Genomic DNA, 21479 nt, shown 5'->3' with positions numbered 1-21479 from the left:
AAAATTTTACTAGTAACAGGGATACAAAAGTGCACAGTCGATAAAGGTTGACAACCACTGATCTGGACAGTCTCCAACCTGTTCCGTAATAGGATTTGTTCTGATGATTCCCCTCACAGTTGGTGTTGCAACCTGGCTTAGACTGATAAAGTATGATTTCTGGTATGATTACGGGTAGCTACCATTATTACATGAAGAGATGAAATGACATCACGGAGTGTTTACCACACTGAGAAGTCTACAGTAATACAAAAAAATGGTTCAAATGGCTCTGAACACTATGGGACTCAACTGCTGAGGTCATAAGTCCCTTAGAACTTAGAACTACTTAAACCTAACCTAACCTAAGGACAACACACACAGCCATGCCCGAGGCAGGATTCGAACCTGCGACCGTAGCGGTCGCTTGGTTCCAGACTGTAGCGCCAGAACCGCTCGGCCACCAGCGGCCGGCTACAGTAATACACTTCTGATATTAATAAACATAACTAATTCGAAAATGGAAAAAGTTTACATTTTTAGTCAGCACAGAGCTCTCACCTGGATCACACCTAAAAGGGAGTGAAACGCTTGGCGCTCTACAAACCTGTTATGTAACTTCGTAAAATTTTGTACCTTCTCGTGTATTCTCTAGCGACTGTCCCCGTCATTTGTTCATCAAGGACTTCCTGACATTGCTATATAAGACTGTATTATTGCCGTCACCGTTTATTGTTAAAATTGTGACAATTTGGCGCCCTTTGTGTGGGTCACCCCACTGTGATCTATATGACGCACCTAGCGAGTAGCTCCTCACACCACAGACCTAATACAAGCGGCATATGGCACGGTATATGCACTGCTCAGGCTGTTTAGCAGTGGGTACATCTCCCTTGCACAATTTGGTAACTGTATAAGCCACTGCTTTTGGAAGTACTGGGATGTCTAAGTCACCATAATACTTAAAAAAATCGAACTAAAGAAAACACGTGGAGGCCCGATTATGACAGTGTACACTACTGTGGGACAGGGACTTCAATCTCAGTGTCACCCTTGGCACTGTTTGAGAGAGTGGGCTATGTGCAGGCATCGGGTTTCGCCCTCTCTCTTCCCTCCATCCATAAAAACACTAACACAACACTTTGCAGTAAACAACTCACCACCCGTGAAACAGACACTTCCGGACAAGCAACTGCAAATCAACTCCCGAGTACGTCAATATGGGATCGCCACATCTACCTAAAGTCCTAACTACAGGACTGACTTCGACTTTATGGCAGAGGGGATGAAGGGAAGTGGTAAATACTTCGAAATGGCGTCATCTTTTGAAAAACGGCGCTGGACCACCGAGCTACTGTCATCAAAATGATGTCGGTTATTGTGTTATAACACGACATTGTCATCATCGAACAAACCGTCATGGCCACGAGATGATCGCAGCTGTGGATTCATGTACAGAAGCACAGGCGTGAAATACACTGTTTCCTTATTGTAATTTCCTCTCGTACGTCTTTTATTCCTCAAGATAAGTGATGTGTGTGTTCTTTACTCAAAGCTGTGGCCAATACCTGCGTCGTATAGGAAACCGGCGAAAGCAGAAGTATCAACGAGACAATCGCATCTCATTACAGACATAAATGAACAATTTAAAACGACTTCATCGTTTAACAATGGTGGGCGTGATAAAACGTATGGAAAAATAGAAGATTCGTGTTCAACTTCCTTTTAAAGACAGTAGCATTAGATAACCGATTCTTGGAAATAATGGGAAGCCTAAATCCATATGTCCAAAAGAATGTGGGTTCAAATGGCTCTGAGCACTATGGGACTTAACTTCTAAGGTCATCAGTCGCCTAAAACTTAGAACTACTTAAACCTAATCAACCTAAGGACATCACACACATCCATGCCCGACGCAGGATTCGAACCTGCGACCGTAGCCGGGGAATGTGGGCCTCAGCCAGAATGCTACCTCGCTGTGTAACGCTCAGGGGAAGAAGGTAATCTACGCTATTATACATTGAGCAAGAACTGACCTCTCCATTATGTCCCATAAATGATCGATGGGTTTCATTTCGGGCGATCTGGATGGCCAAATCATTCGCTTGAACCTTCTGTACGTTCTTGAAACCAAACGCGAATATTTGTGGCCCGATGACATGGCGCATTGTCATCCACAACAACTCCATCGATGTTTGGGAACATGAAGTCCATTAATGGCTGCGGATGGCCTACAAGTAGACGAGCATATCTATTTATAGTCAATGATGGATTCAGCTGGGCGAAGGGACCCAGTCCATTACATGTCAATATATCTCACACCATTACTGAGCCACCACCAGCTTGCACTGTGCTTTGGGTCCATGGCTTCATGGGGTCATGGGGTCTGCGCCACACTCGAATCCTTGCACCAGCTCTTACCAACTGAAATCGGGACTCATCTGACCAGGCCAAGGTCTAGAGTCCAACCGATACGGTCACGAGCCCAAGAGAGGCGCTGCAGGCGATGTCGCGCTGCTTGCAAAGGCAATCGCGGCCGTCTGCCGCTGCCACAGCCCATTCACGCCAGATTTCGTCACACAGTCCTAACAGATGCGTTCATCGTAGGTCCGAAATTGCTTTCTGCGGTTATTTTACGCAGTGTTGCTTGTGCGTTAGTACTGACAACTCTACGCAAACGCTGCCCTTGTCGGTGATTAAATGAAGGCCTTCGGCGACTCTGTCGTCCGTGGTGAGAGGTAATGCCTGAAATTTGGTTTTCTCGGCACTCTCTTGACACTGTGAGTCTCGGAATATTGAATTCCCTAACGATTTCCGAAATGGATCGTCGCGTGCGTCTAGCTCCAACCACCATTCCGCGTCGTGTGGCCATAAAAACGTTGGAAACCTTTTCATATGACTCACTCTCGTACAAATTGCAGCTCCACCAATGCATGCCCCTTTGATGCCTTGTATGCTACCCTCTTTATATCTTGTGTGCTACTGAAAGTATCATGTCCAAAATTATCTATAAAAGTGAAAGTATCTAACCCAAAATTGTTTCCTTTTTAATTAGTGAAAGTATCAAAGATAAAATTGTTCCAAAATAATTATTCAACAAACCCGCATCTGTCTGCGTCTGCGAACTTGTTTCGTGCACTCCTCCATTTTGCCAGTAATGAAACATGTATTTGACTCAGCAATCAAGTTTAAGAGAATAATGCCGTTTGTGCAATGGCATTAAGATGGTACTGAAAAACTAACTTTTGACCCTAATGTTTACTTAATGAAATTTTATCTTGACTTGAATAATGCCAGTTGTGCAATGGCATAAAATTAGTTATTTGAAATAACTTTGCTCTGATAACTTTAGTTATACCAAAATAGATTTCAAACCATGAACTGCACATATATATTGCATAGAGGCCTCATTTTCTTTACGTTCTTTCATTTGGTGGGTAACTTTACTTTACTCCTCATTTTCATATTCAATACAAGCAAAGGATGTGGATTATGATTCAGTCTGTTAGATTGAAACACCATGGTGATCTCAATATATATATATATATATTGTTAAAAATTTAAGACATATACAAAAACTACCATTTCCAACATTTTTGCAGCACGAATCACTTGTAAAGTGTCAGGCAAATCCAACACCTTCCATGAAAACCCTGACATGATAAGCAAATCCAGTAGTATGTCACATAACTCCGAATAAATCGTGACATTAAATTAACCAAAGTAATACGAGTAACGAGTGAGCAAATGGAATACCACAGACTAACACAAAAATGCCTAAATTCATGTCATACCTTCCCTCCGTGAGACAGACGCAGTTCCGAGGGGAGAAACGAGAACAGAAGCCGCGAGCAGAACCGTGTTAAGCTAGAAGGCCCTACGATAAGGGACAGACACCCACGTCGCCAGCTAACGACCAGGACCAACCCCCAGCCCATGTTAAAAGCTAGAGCCCTCCAGAAGAACAGTATAGATCTTACGATAACACTAAAAGGGCCACACAACCCCCAAGTTTTAGCGTGAGACTTTTTCGCGTCTCTGTTACGTTGCAAACTAAAAACATTGCCCCACCACAAAAAAGTAACCGCCAGGACTACCCCCCAGCCCATGTTAAAAGATAGGGCCCTCCAGAAGAACAGTATAGATCTTACGATAACACTAAAAGGGCTACACCAGCCGCAAGTTTTAGCATGAGACTTTTTCGCGTCTCTGTTACGTTGCAAACCTAAAAAACATTGCCTCACCACGAAAAGTAACCGCTAGGACCACCCCACAGCCCATGTTAAAAGCTAGAGCGTTCCAGAAGAACAGTACAGATCTTATGATAACACTAAAAGGGCCACACCAGCCGCAAGTATTAGCGTGAGACTTTTTCGCGTCTCTGTTACGTTGCAAACTTTAAAAACATTGACCCACCACGAAAAGTATAACGTTTCTCATTGGATAGACAGAATTTTTGTAGGTGGAGCTTAAGGTTAACATTGAGACCCTGATTGGTCAGATGAAAACAAAGCCAGACAGTTTTTTTTAAACCAACTTCGGTAAATTGTAGTAAGGAGAAGTTAGGAAAGAGTTGCTTCCGTGACGGCGAGGTTCGGGGAGCTGTGCAGTCCGCCACCCCCTGACGAACACCGACAAGGTAATGAAAGCACGCGATGCTGCATTTTTGAGCGCATAAGGCTTTACTCAGAACTGCAGAAGTCTCATCTGTTACATCCGCTTTTTACGTAATAGTAGTGTCGATTGTCAATTGAAGCTCATGGTATTCACATTTGCTACGTAAGTTAAAATCTGAAAATCGATGATTTTTCTGTTATATAATTATTGAGAAGCCACATCAGCCACTGTAAATTACGACAAGTTAGATAAGTAATTAAAGATAATTGAGGGTCACTGTAGACCATTTTGATAGTTTTCTCTTTTGTGAAACTTAATTTAAACCTAGATTATAGATGAGTTATGGCATAGGCCATCCTTCGATCCATTGTAGAACTTGGAAACCCATTCAGGGAATATTCGTTCACATTTTTGTTGAATGCAGTTGGTTTTTATCATCCTGTATTAAAACATTTCCTTTTATCAATAGTGCAATTTATAAACAATGTTTTGTGAGTAGAATTATATTTCCAATGGTAAACTTAACTACTTTTTCGACGTTATTTTACCAGATAACTAAAAATAGGAAAGCCTTGAACCCCTTCCACTAAATTTAGTTAGTATTAAGATTCTTTTACAGGGAGTGCAGTGGAGCTGACGCTGAAATCATTAATTATTTGGTTATATCATCGCTAGTCTCACTGAACTCTTCTGAACTCTACATGTCATGTGTGGTCTGGCGTCTCCTTACCAGCAACAGGTGCCAGGTTCAAACTAGTCAATTCCCTAAAAAAAACACACACTCAGAGCGTCGTTGCGCGAAAGTGGTAGGGAGACACGACTTAGAACAAACAGAAACCATGCAGAATGTTAGACACTCTTACAAAAAATTTCACAAAACGCCTACTGCGTCAAAACTTGGACATACAAATCCTAACTCTGAACATTATCTACCAAAAACAATTTTGAAATCATTTTATAGCTTCTCCCATTAACGTGCTAAACTTTGCTCAGTGTACAACCTGAAAACTGTGTAGCGCGAATCCTACCTTAAAGCTGTCACCACACGTCTGCTTCCTCCAGGCGCCTTGCTGCGACCGGGCAGTTTTTTTACTGCGTGCGCCCCGCTCTCTTCTCCATCAAAGATCCTCCTACTCAAAGATATTATACTCATTCCATTTTGCAGTTAGCAACCATCGACTTTATTTTCTGGATTTACCCTGATCAGACCTTAGCATATACCTTTCACTACATCCGATGACTTTTATCACCTCTGTGTGTATTGCCGGCAGAGTTTTCATAATGCAACCAAGAAGAGAGCAGTCTTAAATACACTGGTAGACAGAGTATGACCTGTTTCTGACGAAATTATTCATCTGAAGTACGTGTACCGAAAGAATGGCTATTGTTCATGTGATATGAAATCAGTGTTCTTCAAGGAATAAAAAAGAGAAAATGTTAAACATCCACAGGATGAGTCACCAATTGTATTCCCTCCTTTCTATGGTCCCACATCCAGGAAAATAGGCAGTCCTGGGAAGACAAGGTATAAGACTTATTTTCTAACCTCCTGCTAAGATAAAGGAGATACTATGTTCTGTTAAGGACAGTCTCGGCCTCAACATCCCTGGTATTTATAACATCCCTTGTGAGTGCGGAAGCAGTTCCATCGGTCAGTCCATCCGTACCGTTTCCGAATGTTGTGCACAATATCGATGGCGTATTAAAACTCGAGAACTGGGGAAATCTCTGACGAAACAAAAGTTTCGTTTCAGGCTCCGAGATACTGGGATTGTGTAACTGAAAGGCTGTAGAAATAATGTTCGAGGCGAATTTTAACCGTGACAGCGGATGTAATCTTAGCGGTGCGTGGAAGTGAACTCTCGATAGAGAAGCAGAGATATTTGTCGCAATGTTTTCGCTATTACACGAGCGGCGGCGCCACCGAAGTAGACGCTGGTACCATCTGCGACAACGTTACATAATTACCGACCAATCACAAGCCGTCTATGGACTACATAAGACCACCAGAGCAGCAGTTAGGAAGGCAGTTGTTCTTGAAGAAGACGATTGAGGTGATTGTCGAAAGCTCGAGGTTTGACCCTGAATTGACGGTGAAAGAATTCAGGGGATGTCTATACAACAGTGCCATGACGAAAGAGTTAGTTCTAATACTGAGTAATTTGTTCCCCTTTAGGGTTTGACATCCATATTCAAAATTTTTTCTGTAGTATGGACCGACTGGTCAAGAAGGTCTTAAATAGCGTCAACTGCCTACAGCGTTAATCCTCTGTGTACCTCTGCATGGCTGCTCTACAAATCACAATTAAGTGCGTGGCAGGCAGTTTATCCAACCACCATCACACTAATTCTCTGTTATTTCACTATCTAGTAGCGCACAGAAAAAACGAACATCTATATCTTTTCACGCGAGCTCCGATTTCTCTTATTTTATTATGATGACCGTCTCTTCCCATGCAGGCTGGCATAAACAAAATGTTTCCGTGTTCCGACGACAAAGTCGGTGACTGAAATGTCGTGAGAAGATCCCGCCGCAACGAGAAACTCCTTTATTTGAATGACGTCCACGACAGATCCTATATCATGTCCGTGACAACACCTCCCCTATTTCTTGATAATACAAAACGAGCTGCCCTTCTTCGAACTATCTCGATGTACTCCGTTAATCCTATAAAGCAAGGATCCCACACCATGCAGCAGTATCCCAAAAGAGGACGGCCAAGCATAGTGTGGGCAGTCTCTTTAGTAGATCTGTTGCATCTTCTATGGATTCTGCCGATAAAACAGTGTTTGGTTTGCCTTCCGCACAACTTTATGTGTGTGATCGTTTCAATATAAGTTGTTCGTAATTGTAATTCCTAGCAATTGAGTAGAATTTACAGCCTTTAAAATTTGTGGTTTATCTTGTAACCGAAATATTATGGATTTCCTTATACTCATCTACATCTACATCCATACTCCGCAAGCCACCTGACGGTGTGTGGCGGAGGGTACTTTGAGTACCTCTATCGGTTCTCCCTTCTATTCCACTCTCGTATTGTTCGTGGAAAGAGAGATTGTCGGTATGCCTCCGGCGGGCTCCAATCTCCCTGATTTTATCCTCATGGTCTCTTCGCGAGATATACGTAGGAGGGAGCTATATACTGCTTGACTCCTCGGTGAAGGTATGTTCTCAACACTTCAACAAAATCCCGTACCGAGCTACTGAGCGTCTCTCCTGCAGAGTCTTCCACTGGAGTTTATCTATCATCTCCGTAACGCTTTCGCGATTACTAAATGAGCCTGTAACGAAGCGCGCTGCTCTCCGTTGGATCTTCTCTATCTCTTCTATCAACCCTATCTGGTACAGATCCCACACTGCTGAGCAGTATTCAAGCAGTGGACTAACAAGCGTACTGTAACCTACTTCCTTTGTTTTCGGATTGCATTTCCTTAGGAGTCTTCCAATGAATCTCAGTCTGGCATCTGCTTTACCGACGATCAACTTTATATGATCATTCCATTTTAAATCACTCCTAATGCGTACTCCCAGATAATTTATGGAATTAACTGCTTCCAGTTGCTGACTTGTTATGGTAGCTAAATGATAAGGGATCTATCTTTCTATGTATTCGCAGCACATTACACTTGTCTACATTGAGATTCAATTGCCATTCCCTGCACCATGCGTCAATTCGTTGCAGATCCTCCTGCATTTCAGTACAATTTTCCATTGTTACAACCTCTCGATATATTACAGCATCATCTGCAAAAAGCCTCAGTGAACTTCCGATGTTACCCACAAGATCATTTATGTATATTGTGAATAGCAACGGTCCTACGACACTCCCTTGCGGCACACATGAAATCACTCTTACTTCGGAAGACTTCTCTCCATTGATAATAACATGCTGCGTTCTGTTGTCTAGGAACTCTTCAATCCAATCACACAATTGATCTGATAGTCCATATGTTCTTACTTTGTTCATTAAACGACTGTGGGGAACTGTATCGAACGCCTTGCGGAAGTCAAGAAACACGGCATCTACCTGGGAACCCGTGTCTATGGCCCTCTGAGTCTCGTGGACGAATAGCGCGAGCTGGGTTTCACACGATCGTCTTTTTCGAAACCCATGCTGATTCCTACAGAGTAGATTTCTAGTCTCCAGAAAAGTCATTATACTCGAACATAATACGTGTTCCAAAATTCTACAACTGATCGACGTTAGAGATATAGGTCTATAGTTCTGCGCATCTGTTCGACGTCCCTTCTTGAAAACGGGGATGACCTGTGCCCTTTTCCAATCCTTCTCCAATGTGGAGAACCTCACACTTTCCCTTATTGAGAGACAACTGTCATTTTTCACGTCATACAGATATCGTGTGTAAATCATTTTCCAATTGTTTATGATCGTCTGATGACAGCATCATCTGCAAACAGCCTACGAGGGCTGCACAGATTGTCTCCTAAATCGTTTATATAGGTAAGGATCAGCAGAGGGCCTATAAAAGTACCTTGGGGAACGCCAAAAATCACCTGTTTTACTCGATGACTTTCCGTCAGTTACTAAGAACTGTGACCTCTCTGACAGGAAATCATGGATCCAGCCGCATAGCTGAGACGACATTCCACAAGCACTCAATTTGATTACAAGCCGTTTGTGAGGTATGTTGTCAAAAGCCTCCTTGAAACCTAGAAATACGGAATCAATTTGAAATCCCTTGTGGATATCCTCAACACTTCATGTAAGTAAAGAGTCAGTTGTGTTTCTAAATCCGACGATTATGATATGGGCCTGTAATTTATTGGATTACTCCTATTTCCATCTCTGAGTATTGGTGTGACCTGTGCAGCTTTACAGACTCATGTGTCAATTTAAAAGCCAACATGGTACCCAATCCGACGTGGTGGGTCCGTTATGTACTCTTTCAGTAGAGCCCCTTGACACCACAGGGATCACACTTCTGAAACCTGAGCTTCTAACTTCTGACGCTTTTCAGGAACCTCGACAGTGGCCATCGCGCCAGATGACCTTTGCTGCTGCTGGGTGGCGCCTGTGAGGAGGGCCCTTTTAATGGAGTAGGTGGCATCAGGACAGATGTTTCGCACATGGCACGCATAAGACTAAACCAGTATAATGGCCGCACTGATTCGGCTATTTCAACAGATAGCCTACCCTGGCTACACCGAGGATAAGGACAATCCTGGGAAGAAAACAATTTGTTCAGTAGCTGGTGTGTACTATAAGAGACGAAAATATCTTTACGGTGACGAAACCATTATTTTTTGTGAAACAAATAGAAGACAAATTTGAAGAAGTGTACTTGTTGCACCACTTTTGGCTAAAGCTTCCTCTGCCGCATAATCTCAAGCATTTCAGACATGTGGAAGACTGGGTGACACAGCAGTGACCACTACTCCACATAAAACTTTGAATATGATACAAGAAGTTATCTTCAACAGAGACCTTACACTACAGACAGACGAGTTACGAGCTAACATAGAACGGCATGGCGTACATTTTGTCCGACGTGTACAGTCCAAAAGATGACCTAATACACTCCTGGAAATGGAAAAAAGAACACATTGACACCGGTGTGTCAGACCCACCATACTTGCTCCGGACACTGCGAGAGGGCTGTACAAGCAATTATCACACGCACGGCACAGCGGACATACCAGGATCCGCGGTGTTGGCCGTCGAATGGCGCTAGCTGCGCAGCATTTGTGCACCGCCGCCGTCAGTGTCAGCCAGTTTGCCGTGGCATACGGAGCTCCATCGCAGTCTTTAACACTGGTAGCATGCCGCGACAGCGTGGACGTGAACCGTATGTGCAGTTGACGGACTTTGAGCGAGGGCGTATAGTGGGCATGCGGGAGGCCGGGTGGACGTACCGCCGAATTGCTCAACACGTGGGGCGTGAGGTCTCCACAGTACATCGATGTTGTCGCCAGTGGTCGGCGGTAGGTGCACGTGCCCGTCGACCTGGGACCGGACCGTAGCGACGCACGAATGCACGCCAAGACCGTAGGATCCTACGCAGTGCCGTAGGGGACCGCACCGCCACTTCCCAGCAAATTAGGGACACTGTTGCTCCTGGGGTATCGGCGAGGACCATTCGCAACCGTCTCCACGAGGCTGGGCTACGGTCCCGCACACCGTTAGGCCGTCTTCCGCTCACGCCCCAACATCGTGCAGCCCACCTACAGTGGTGTCGCGACAGGCGTGAATGGAGGGACGAATGGAGACGTGTCGTCTTCAGCGATGAGATTCGCTTCTGCCTTGGTGGCAATGATGGTCGTATGCGTGTTTGGCGCCGTGCAGGTGAGCGTCACAATCAGGACTGCATACGACCGAGGCACACAGGGCCAACACCCGGCATCATGGTGTGGGGAGCGATCTCCTACACTGGCCGTACACCACTGGTGATCGTCGAGGGGACACTGAATAGTGCACGGTACATCCAAACCGTCATCGAACCCATCGTTCTACCATTCCTAGACCGGCAAGGGAACTTGCTGTTCCAACAGGACAATGCACGTCCGCATGTATCCCGTGCCACCCAACGTGCTCTAGAAGGTGTAAGTCAACTACCCTGGCCAGCAAGATCTCCGGATCTGTCCCCCATTGAGCATGTTTGGGACTGGATGAAGCGTCGTCTCACGCGGTCTGCACGTCCAGCACGAACGCTGGTCCAACTGAGGCGCCAGGTGGAAATGGCATGGCAAGCCGTTCCACAGGACTACATCCAGCATCTCTACGATCGTCTCCATGGGAGAATAGCAGCCTGCATTGCTGCGAAAGGTGGATATACACTGTACTAGTGCCGACATTGTGCATGCTCTGTTGCCTGTGTCTATGTGCCTGTGGTTCTGTCAGTGTGATCATGTGATGTATCTGACCCCAGGAATGTGTCAATAAAGTTTCCCCTTCCTGGGACAATGAATTCACGGTGTTCTTATTTCAATTTCCAGGAGTGTAGATACACAGACTTCCATCTTGCATTTGCAGGAAAAGACCTCCCTGAAAAGGTTGAAGTTGTAATGTGCAGGCGTGACGTGAAACCTTGCGTCCCACTGCCTAAGAGATATTTCTGATGCTTATTATGCTTTGGACATACGTCATACTGCTGGATAGCGGACCGAAAATATGTAAACTTTGGAAGATCGCCTCACGGAGATCGCCCTTGCAAACAATTGCCTTTGTGTGTGAACAGTATAGAACACCATCCTCCACCTTCGCCAGCCTGCCCAGTATTAAAAAAAGAAAATACGAGAGTATAAATCAGAACGGGAGAAACATTCAAAATACCAATGTTTCTCCAGTCAGTTGGTAATTGATGTTTGCACTGTTGACACCAGAGTTTACAGATAGTCTGCGTAAACCAGTTATGTTGGCCACTGACCCGGTGTATATATGGATCATGTTAACCCCTTCAGCATCAACTACAGCGTGAAGATAGCGCATTGAAGCGCCGAAACTGGTAGCTACAGAATAAATAAGATCATAAGGACGGTTGTAGGCGTATCATTTTCTTAGAATAGTGAACAGACATGGTCCTCAAGACCTCCAGTCAAAAAGATAGACATAAAAAAAACTTGAAGGCCATAATACAGTTCATGGCGACAGCAAAGAGGACGACGCTCAGCACAGAACCCTGAGGCTGATCGTTTTCCTGTATAAAGGTGTCTGACAATGCAGAATCCACATGCACTTTGAAAACATGGTATTTTAAAAATTTCTGAAGGAAATTGAGCATATGGCCACAGAATCCCCACGTGTAGAGAGAGCGAAGAATACCTGTCTTACAGCATGTATGGTAGGCTTCCTCCATATCGAGAAACGCGGCGACAATCTGGGATTTCCGCAGAAAGACATTTATGACATGAGTTGACAAAGTGACGAGGTGGTCAACTGCGGAACGGCGCGCTCGTAATCCACACTGTGCAATGGTTAATAAATTTCGAGAATCGAGCCACCATACCAGCTGGGCATGAATCATACATTCCAACAACAGAACGCAATTGTGTGATTGGATTGAAGAGTTCCTAGACAACAGAACGCAGCATGTCATTATCAATGGAGAGAAGTCTTCCGAAGTAAGAGTGATTTCATGTGTGCAAGGCAATGGAATGTATGATTCATGCAGCTGATGAGAGAAATGGGGCGATAACTAGAAGGAAGGGGTTTGTCCTTCCTGGGCTTAGGTTGGGTATGACAGTGGTCTCACGCCAGCGTCTGGGAATCGTGTCCTCCGCCCAGATGTGACTGTATGCATGAAGGAGAAAGTTCTTGCTTATATTAGAAAGGCTCTGCAACATCTGAATGTGAACATCGTCCAACCCTTGGGAGGACTGGCATGAAGTGAGAGCACGATTCAGCCTCCTCATAGTAAAGGCGGCATTGTAGCACTCACAATTCCAGGAAGAGAAGGTGTCGCCCGAGTCTCCTCCACTAGTTTCTGATGGATGAAGACAGGGTGATAGTGGGAGGAGCTCGAAATCTCCGCAAAATAGTGGCCCAAGGTGTTCGAGATAGCAATAGGATCCACTATGACATCATCTGCTACTGTCAGGCCGGATATTGGGGAATGGGCCTTGGTCCCAGAGAGCCGTCGGAGGTTGCCCCACATGATGGAAATGGGAGTGGAACTTTGAAAGAACTAGGAAATGAAATCCAGCTAGCTTTTTTTGCTATCCCGAAGAACAAGACGACGCTGTGCACGCAACTGTTTATAGCGAATGCAGTTTGCCATCGCAGGATGACGGTTAAAAATGCGGAGAGCACATCTCCGTGCTCGAATAACGTCGCGGCACGCCTCAGTCGACCAAAGGACCAAGACACAGCGCAGTAAAGAGGAATGAAACGTTCTGCTACGGTAAGGATAACGTATGTAAGATATTCTACTTGGTCATCACAACTGGGGAATGTGGTTCGTCGAAGATCGACAGGGAGGACGTAAGCCTCTAGTCAGCCTTAGAAACCTGCCATTTGGGTGTGCATGTAGGTGCGGTAGGAGTCAGCAAAAGAAGAGCACACGGGAAATGGTCGCTCCAGAACGTGCCACTCGAGACAGTAGGCAAGTTGGGCAGTGCAGAAGGATAGGTCCAAATGGGAGTAGCTGTGCGTGGAGTCTGAAATGAACGTGGGTGCTCCAATGTTAAGTCAGATGAGGTTGAACTGATTGAGAAGGGCAGCTCTCTGACAGGTTCTGGAAGAATCCTGAAGGCGATGGTGTGCATTGAAGTCACTGACCAGCAGGAGTTGGGTTGAGGTAGTTGCCTAATAAGCTGGAGGAAGTCTGCCCTGGTGACATCCCTTGATGGAGGAATGTAAATGGTAAAAAGGGAAAAGGTCAAGTGAGGAGAGAAAATGCAAGCTGAAACAGCTTGAAGCCGGCAGTTATGGAGAGGGATTTACTATGAACGCCATCCTGGATGAGCAGCATCAGTCCCCCATGAGATGGACTGCCATCATCGGGGGGAAGTTCGAAGCAGACTGGGAAGAAATGTGGGAGCTCAAAGCGGATGTGAGAACGCAGTTTTGTTTCCTGGAGGCAGAGAACAAGCGGATGCTGCGATTCTAAGACCAGCTGTAAGTCGACATTTTTGGACTGAAGGCCGTGAACATCCCATTGGAAGAGAGTCATGATGAGAAAAGGGGAAGAGGGGAAACATACTGTCACCTCGGCGTCTGCCGAGTGCCAGCCTTGAAAGATCCACTGCTACAGGGCCTGGAGGCTGAATGATCTTGCTCCATGTAATCTACAGTGTCATCGACATTCTCCTTCTGTCGATTTGCGGCGTCCAATGCATGAAAACTCCGGCGACACGGAGCTCGGCCAGGGAGGGTATCACGTGGTGAGACCGTCGAAGAGTATCAAGTCGGTGAAGGAGACCGTTTGCCTTTGTTTGATTGCTTGTAGCCTTTCCAGTGGGGAGAGGAAGACTCAGATGTTTGTTGGCTGGAAGGGCATAGGAAGTCTTCATGGCAGCATTCCTTCTGTCCTTTCCAGCCTGTTGGTAGTGTATGAGGTGACTTCGCCCAGTGAGGTGAAAGTTCAGTAGCTTGTTGTACAGCTGGAGGAGAAGACAGGGAAGCTACCATGACACTTGGCGATTTTACAACCGTGGTGCTGAGTTTGAGGTTGCATCCCTGCATCGCTATGTGTTTCGTGGACCGAGAAGCTGCAAGAACAGTACTGTAAGTGCTACATGGTAGAACGCACGCTTTCCGACTAGGTAACAACCTTCGAGCGGACGAGTAAGGCATTTTTTTCCTTCACCCTGGTCTCCTGGACAAGCCCGTTCACCGAGATACATGGGACATGGGATAACGTCGGGAGGAGGCTGCATGATCGTTATTGCAGTTGATACAGTGAGGAGAAGGACGCAAACAAATGCCCTCATGAGCATCCCAACCAGAGGTTACACATTTGGCTGGGTTGTAACGATGGCACTGCTAGCAATGCATCCGGTTTGGAATGTATGGTCAGACTGATAACTTGATAACGTGTTTCGGCTTTAATGGAAGAACCATTCTATCAAAAGTGAGAAAGAGAGTGTGTGTGGGCACTAAGGAGGCATCTACCTTTTGCATCACATGATGGATTGCAATGACACCCTGATCAGAGAGGAATGTTTGCATCTCTGCCTTGGTCAGACCATTGAGCAGCCTAGTGTAAACAACACCATGTGAAGAATTCAGCTTTCGATGGGCCTCGACACGAACAGGATAGCCATGGAGGAGCGAAACTGCAAGCAGTAGTTGTGTCTGAGAATCAGAAGTAGTCCCAAAAGGCAATGTTCTATTGCATAGACAGGAGCAGGATTTCATAGGGCCAGCAGTTGTATCACCACCTTTCTGAATAATAAGCGGATTTACCATAGCAAAGGACAGACTGACTTCAGTATGTGAAACCACGAGGAACCGTGGTGCAGCTGGGAGTGTCTTTGGATCTTTAACCTCATTCCGTTTACGTTTAGTAGACAGACTATGAAGATGAGGATACGCTCATTGCGAGAAAATCCTCATGATTTCCAGCTTCCGATGGTGCACTCCTTCCAACTGGGGGCTCCCCTCAGAGGGGGAGCACCCTACTTGGATGATTTTTCACACCTCAGGTCACACCACCTGTACACCTGACTCAGGGACCAATTGGCAGTTTGTGAAGGTAACAGCTCAGGCTTCCCTGGGCCTGACCTGTACCAGTGAGTACGGTCAAACCCTAGCTGTTGACTCGGGGCTGGGAATTACGCGTTACCCATTACCTGTTACGCATCAGATGCATGGCCAGCCTTCAGGAGTTCACAAGGAGGAAGAAGAAAAAGAGGAACCTCAAACGCCGAAGCAGAGGAAAAGTAGGAGAAGGGAAACACAGAAAGAAAAAAGAGCGAAAAAACAATGGAGAGGCTGCCTGATGTCAACCTACTGAAAATACAGAATACATTTCCGAAAACATCCCAGACATGTTCCCCAAGGGAGGGGAAAAAGAATAGCTAGATAAGCAGCACGGAAGGGAAAAGATGCTTCAAAGGCTGGGGCCCCTTGGTAGCAAAGCATGATCTCGCCATAGAATGGTGAGCCCCTGGGGGGATTCATGCTGGTTGGTGACCCCAAGGTAGCTCAATAAGTTTCTTTATTCTTTTTATTTCGTTTCTGGACATAATGATTTGGAGTGGTCAGGATATACGTGATATCCTGCATTGCTTCGCACTGCATATATCTCGCGGAAAGACGAAGGTAAAAACAGAGAGGTTCAGACAGGAGCGTATCAACAATCTTTCTTTCTGCAGACCATTCATTACTGGAACACGAAAAGGTTGACTTGAAAATACCGTAACCCGGGTATACTACGACTGCCGTGATTACTTTTACCAATCATACAGCAGAAGTTTTACAGCTCTCTGCTGGATCTCGTTTGAGAGATTGGTACACACTGTTCAGGGGTAAAACTTCATCAATGTACGCTAAATGGTGCCGTACGGTACCGATTTTCTGGCGCAACAGTTGGAAAACCTGTTGCGACTTACAGTTGGATACGAAAAAGTGAGTTAAAATCAGTTTGCACAAAATCCACCTATGTCATTTAACGGCAATCAGTGTTTTCAACTAATTTGTGTATGTTACTCGATTAATTCTCTGAACAGATAGTTTTTTCATCGCATTTATATATCTTCCTACTATATTGCTGTTTTAGAGGTGATATACATGATTTCTCTTTTTGGAGCTACTTTGACAACTGGTTATTGTTATCCCACGATTACAGATACATAATTTATTAAGCTGTATCAGTACTAATGCCAATGACAGTGTGGAACTGAGGAACACATACATTAACCATAGGTATATAGACGAAGGCTCATTTGTAATTGTTAATGTGCCTACAACTAAGAAAAACAAAGGTCAGTCGTACATTGCTCAAATTGCAAGCTGTTGTGGTTCAAGCAGTAATTCAGGTACAAAAGATAATGTCCGTTGTCTCCAGAAACAAGGAATGGAGTTTGTTTGGCCACAAGTGCCAGATAAATGAAGAACAGAAGCTTTAATTCTAACTGCAATGGATGTTTTGAAACGAGGATTTATGCTAAGATGGATGCAATTGAAAGTATTTTGCTCAGCTAAATTTGAAGCTATGTGTGTGGTACTCCATGTTAGCACCTTTCAGTATAATTATTTAAAATTTTGATGATGGACCATATTGATTTAAATACCATGTGTTTTTTAATGAAGCTTGATAAAGCACTTAAGAAACCTTCAGATCAATATACATATTTCTTTGTGGTCAAGGTTTCATTCTGTTTTTGAAATATTGACTACAAGTGGAGTGGTAGCTGAAAGTTTTGGTGGATCTATAGGCCGGTCATTATATACCTCATATCCATGCTCACTTTGACCACATACACTTTTCCCCATCACTTCCTCGGCATTTTACGAATTTTATTGTACTAATAAGTATGTAAGCCCTTCATACAAGCCTCTATGTTCACTAATATAAATACCATAGATGTTAAAAAAAAACTTTGAATCTGAAAATCCGTAAAGCGTACCCATTATACATAATTGATTGATCGATTCACGAATTAATCACGTGTTTAAATACAGCTGTTAAAACTGTCATAATATACACTGAAGAGCCAAAGAAAGTGGTACACATGCCCAATATCAAATAGGGCCCCCGTGAGCACACGACGTGGCATGAATTGACTAATGACTGAAGTAGTGCTGGAGGGAATTGACACCATGAATCTTTCTGGGCTGTCCATAAATCCGTAAGAGTATCGTGGGTGGAAATCTCTTCTGAACAGCACGTAGCAAGGCATCACAGAATTGCTCAATAATGCTAATATCAGGGGAATTTGTTGGCCAGAGGAAGTGTTTAAACTCAGAAGAGTGTTCCTGGAACCACTCTGTAGCAATTCTGGACGTTTGAGGTGTCTCATTGTTCTGCTCGAATTACCGAAGTCCGTCGGAATGCACAATGGACATGAGTGGATGCACGTGATCATAGAGGATGCTTATGTACGTGTCACCTGTCACAGTAGTATCTAGACGTATCAGGAGTCCCATATCACTCCAATTGCACACGCCCCACACAATTACAGAACCTCTACCAGCTTGAACAGTCCCCTGCTGACATGCAGGCTCCATTGATTCATGAGGTTGTATCCACACCCGTACACGTCCATCTGCTCTACACAATTTGAAATGAGACTCGTCCGACCAGGCAACGTCTTTCGAGTCATCAACAGTCCAATGTCGCGTTGACGTGCCCAGGCGAGGTGTAAAGCTTTGTGTCGTGCAGTCATCACAGGTAAACATCGATGATGTTTCGTTGAATAGTTCGCACGCTGACACTTGTTGATGACCCAGCATTGAAATCTGCAGCAATCAGTGGAGGGATTGCACTTCTGTCTCATTGAACGAATCTCTTTAGGCGTCGTTGGTCCCGTTCTTGCTGGATTTTTCTCCGGCCGCAGCGATGTCGGCGATTCGATGTTTTACCAGATTCCTGATATTCACGGTGCACTCATGAAATGGTCGTACGGGAAAATTCCCACTTCATCGCTACCTCGGAGATGGTGTGTCCCATCGCTCGCGCGCCGGCTATAACACCACGCTAAAACTCATTTAAATCTTGATAACCTGCGGTTGAAGCAGCAGTAACCGATCTAACTACTGCGCCCGACACTTGTCATATAGGCGTTGCCGACCGCAGCGCCATATTCTGCTTGTTTACATATCTCTGTATTTGAATACGCATGACTATACCAGTTTCTATGGCGCTTCAATGTAAAACTGAATGAAATGTCCAGCAATCCATAGTAGCTGTATTTACTGAACTCTGTTAAATCAGCTTCAATAAAAACAGCTACTGCAAACTATTAGACTTTTGATTCAGTTTTATATTTTAATAGTTGTAACGCCAGTATATACACGGTGGTCCATTGATCGTGACCGGGCCAAATATCTCACGAAGTAAGCGTCAAACGAAAAAACTACAAAGAACGAAACTAAACTTGTCTAGCTTGAAGGGGGAAACCAGATGGCGGTATGGTTGGCCCGCTAGATGGCGCTCGCTGCCACATCTCAAACGGATATCAACTGCATTTTTTTAAATAGTAACCCCAATTTTTATTACATAGTACGTAAAGAAATATGAATGTTTCAGTTGGACCACTTTTTTCGCTTTGTGATAGATGGCGCTGTAATAGTCACAAACATATGGCTCACAATTTTAGACGAACAGTTGGTAACAGGTAGGTTTTTTAAATTAAAATACAGAACGTAGGAACGTTTGAACATTTTATTTCGGTTGTTCCAATGTGATACATGTACCTTTGTGAACGTATCATCTCTGAGAATGCATGCTGTTACAGCATGATTACCTGTAAATACCACATTAATGCAATAAATGCTCAAAATGATGTCCGTCAACCTCAGTGAATTTGGAAACACGTGTAACGACATTCCTCTCAACAGCGAGTAGTTCGCCTTCCGTAATGTTCGCACATGCATTGACAATGCGCTGACGCGTGTTGTCAGGCGTTGTCGGTGGATCCTTCAACTTTCCCCACAGAAGGAAATCCGGGGACGTCAGATCCGGTGAACGTGCGGGCCATGGTATGGTGCTTCGACGACCCTCCCATAATGCCGCACCATACATTAACCCACCAAGGTCGCTGATGTTCCACTTGTCGCAGCCATCGTGGATTTTCCGTTGCCCAATAGTGCATATTATGCCGGTTTACGTTACCGCTGTTGGTGAACGACGCTTCGTCGCTAAATAGAACGCGTGCTAAAAATCTGTCATCGTCCCGTAATTTCTCTTGTGCCCAGTGCCAGAACTATACACGACGTTCGAAGTCGTCGCCATGCAATTCCTGGTGCATAGAAATATGGTACGGGTGCAATCGATGTTGATGGAGCATTCTCAACACCGACGTTTTTGAGATTCCCGATTCTCGCGCAGTTTGTCTGTTACTGATGTGCGGATTAGCCGCGACAGCAGCTAACACACCTATTTGAGCACCATTTGTTGCAGGTCGTGGTTGACGTCTCACATGTGGCTGAACACTTCCTGTTTCCTTAAATAACGTAACTATCTGGCGAACGGTCCGGACACTTGGATGATGATGTCCAGGATACCGAGCAGCATACTAGCACACGCCCGTTGGCCATTTCGATCACAATAGCCATAAATCAACACGATATCGACCTTTTCCGCAATAGGTAAGCAGTCCATTTTAACACGGGTAATGTATCACGAAGCAAATACCGTCCGCACTGGCGGAATTTTACGTGACACCACGTACTTATACGTTTATATTACAGCGCCATCTATCACAAAGCGAAAAAAGTGGTCCAACTAAAACATTCATATTTCTGTACGTACTACACGAATACGTAATAAAAATGGGGGTTCCTATTTAAAAAAAAAAAAAACGCAGTTGATATCCGTTTGACCTATGGCAGCGCCATCTAGCGGGCCAACCATAGCGCCATCTGGTTTCCCCCTTCAAGCTAGACAAGTTTTGTTCTTTGTAGTTTTTTTCGTTTGATGCTTATTTCGTGAGATATTTGGCCCAGTCACTATCAATGGACCAACCTGTATACACCTGATATAGTGTATGAAGTGGTCAATCAGTTATGTGTAACTACCTCAGCTGTGACTGCCCTTGTTTTAAAATCATCTCTAAGGTATACGTGGTTTACGGCAGTACAAAAATGCCTGCTGCCACATACTAAAAGATGGCTCGCGGAATAAAGATGCTGATGTAACTACAGCTGCTTAATATACCAACATGTCCCTGCTGTATCTTCATTTATTTGCTGTCTTTTTATTTTTAAGCGGGGCAAGTACTTGCTGGACGGGAGAACAATGATAGCCGGTGCTGCAGGTGATCCAGGTGGACCCACGCACGGGCAGGCTGCTGCGGCGGGTGGAGATCCCGGCGCTCAACGTGACGTCAGTGGTGTGGGGCGGCGCCGGCCTCGACGAGCTGCTCGTCACGACTGCCTCCTCCGGCCTGGACCGCCCCGAAGAGCATCCGATGGCCGGCTGCACCTTCCGCGTCACCGGACTCGGCGCCCGGGGACTCCCAGCGCAGTCCGTCGTCCTCTGAGCGCGTCTTCAATCGGTGTTGCAGAGATTGGTGGCAATAAATAAAAGACCTCAGTGCAGGCCTGATGATACGCTATAAGATCAAACTATTTTATACTATTGTTACTTGTATCCAATTTAAAAAATTCTGTCGAAATGGCCTATTAACCTCAAAAAGTCTTCTAGACTCATCCAGCAGGTGGCAATGCACCGCATTTCCCAGATTTTTAATTTCAGTTTGTTCGTTTTCGGCTCGAGGACACACAGCCATCTCACTAGTGGAAAAACGATAAGACACT

General features: G+C 44.9%; 1 protein-coding gene across 4 annotated transcripts in view; it reads left to right on the top strand.

Annotated features, from left to right (window-relative positions):
- Positions 1-21231, top strand: part of LOC126463532 (regucalcin-like) — a 265468-nt gene extending 244237 nt beyond the window's left edge. For all 4 annotated transcript variants that reach the window (XM_050096166.1, XM_050096167.1, XM_050096165.1 and 1 more), the window contains one exon: positions 20978-21231. In XM_050096166.1, coding sequence (XP_049952123.1) covers positions 20978-21202 — 225 coding nt within the window. In that variant the 3' untranslated portion in view covers positions 21203-21231. The remainder of the gene's footprint in view (positions 1-20977) is intronic.
- The last annotated feature ends 248 nt before the right edge of the window (positions 21232-21479 follow it).

The sequence above is a fragment of the Schistocerca serialis genome, chromosome 1 (assembly GCF_023864345.2).
Source record: "Schistocerca serialis cubense isolate TAMUIC-IGC-003099 chromosome 1, iqSchSeri2.2, whole genome shotgun sequence".
Lineage (NCBI taxonomy): Eukaryota > Metazoa > Arthropoda > Insecta > Orthoptera > Acrididae > Schistocerca > Schistocerca serialis.
Note: the sequence above shows the minus strand (reverse complement) of the source record. Positions and strands in the feature narration are given on the sequence as shown.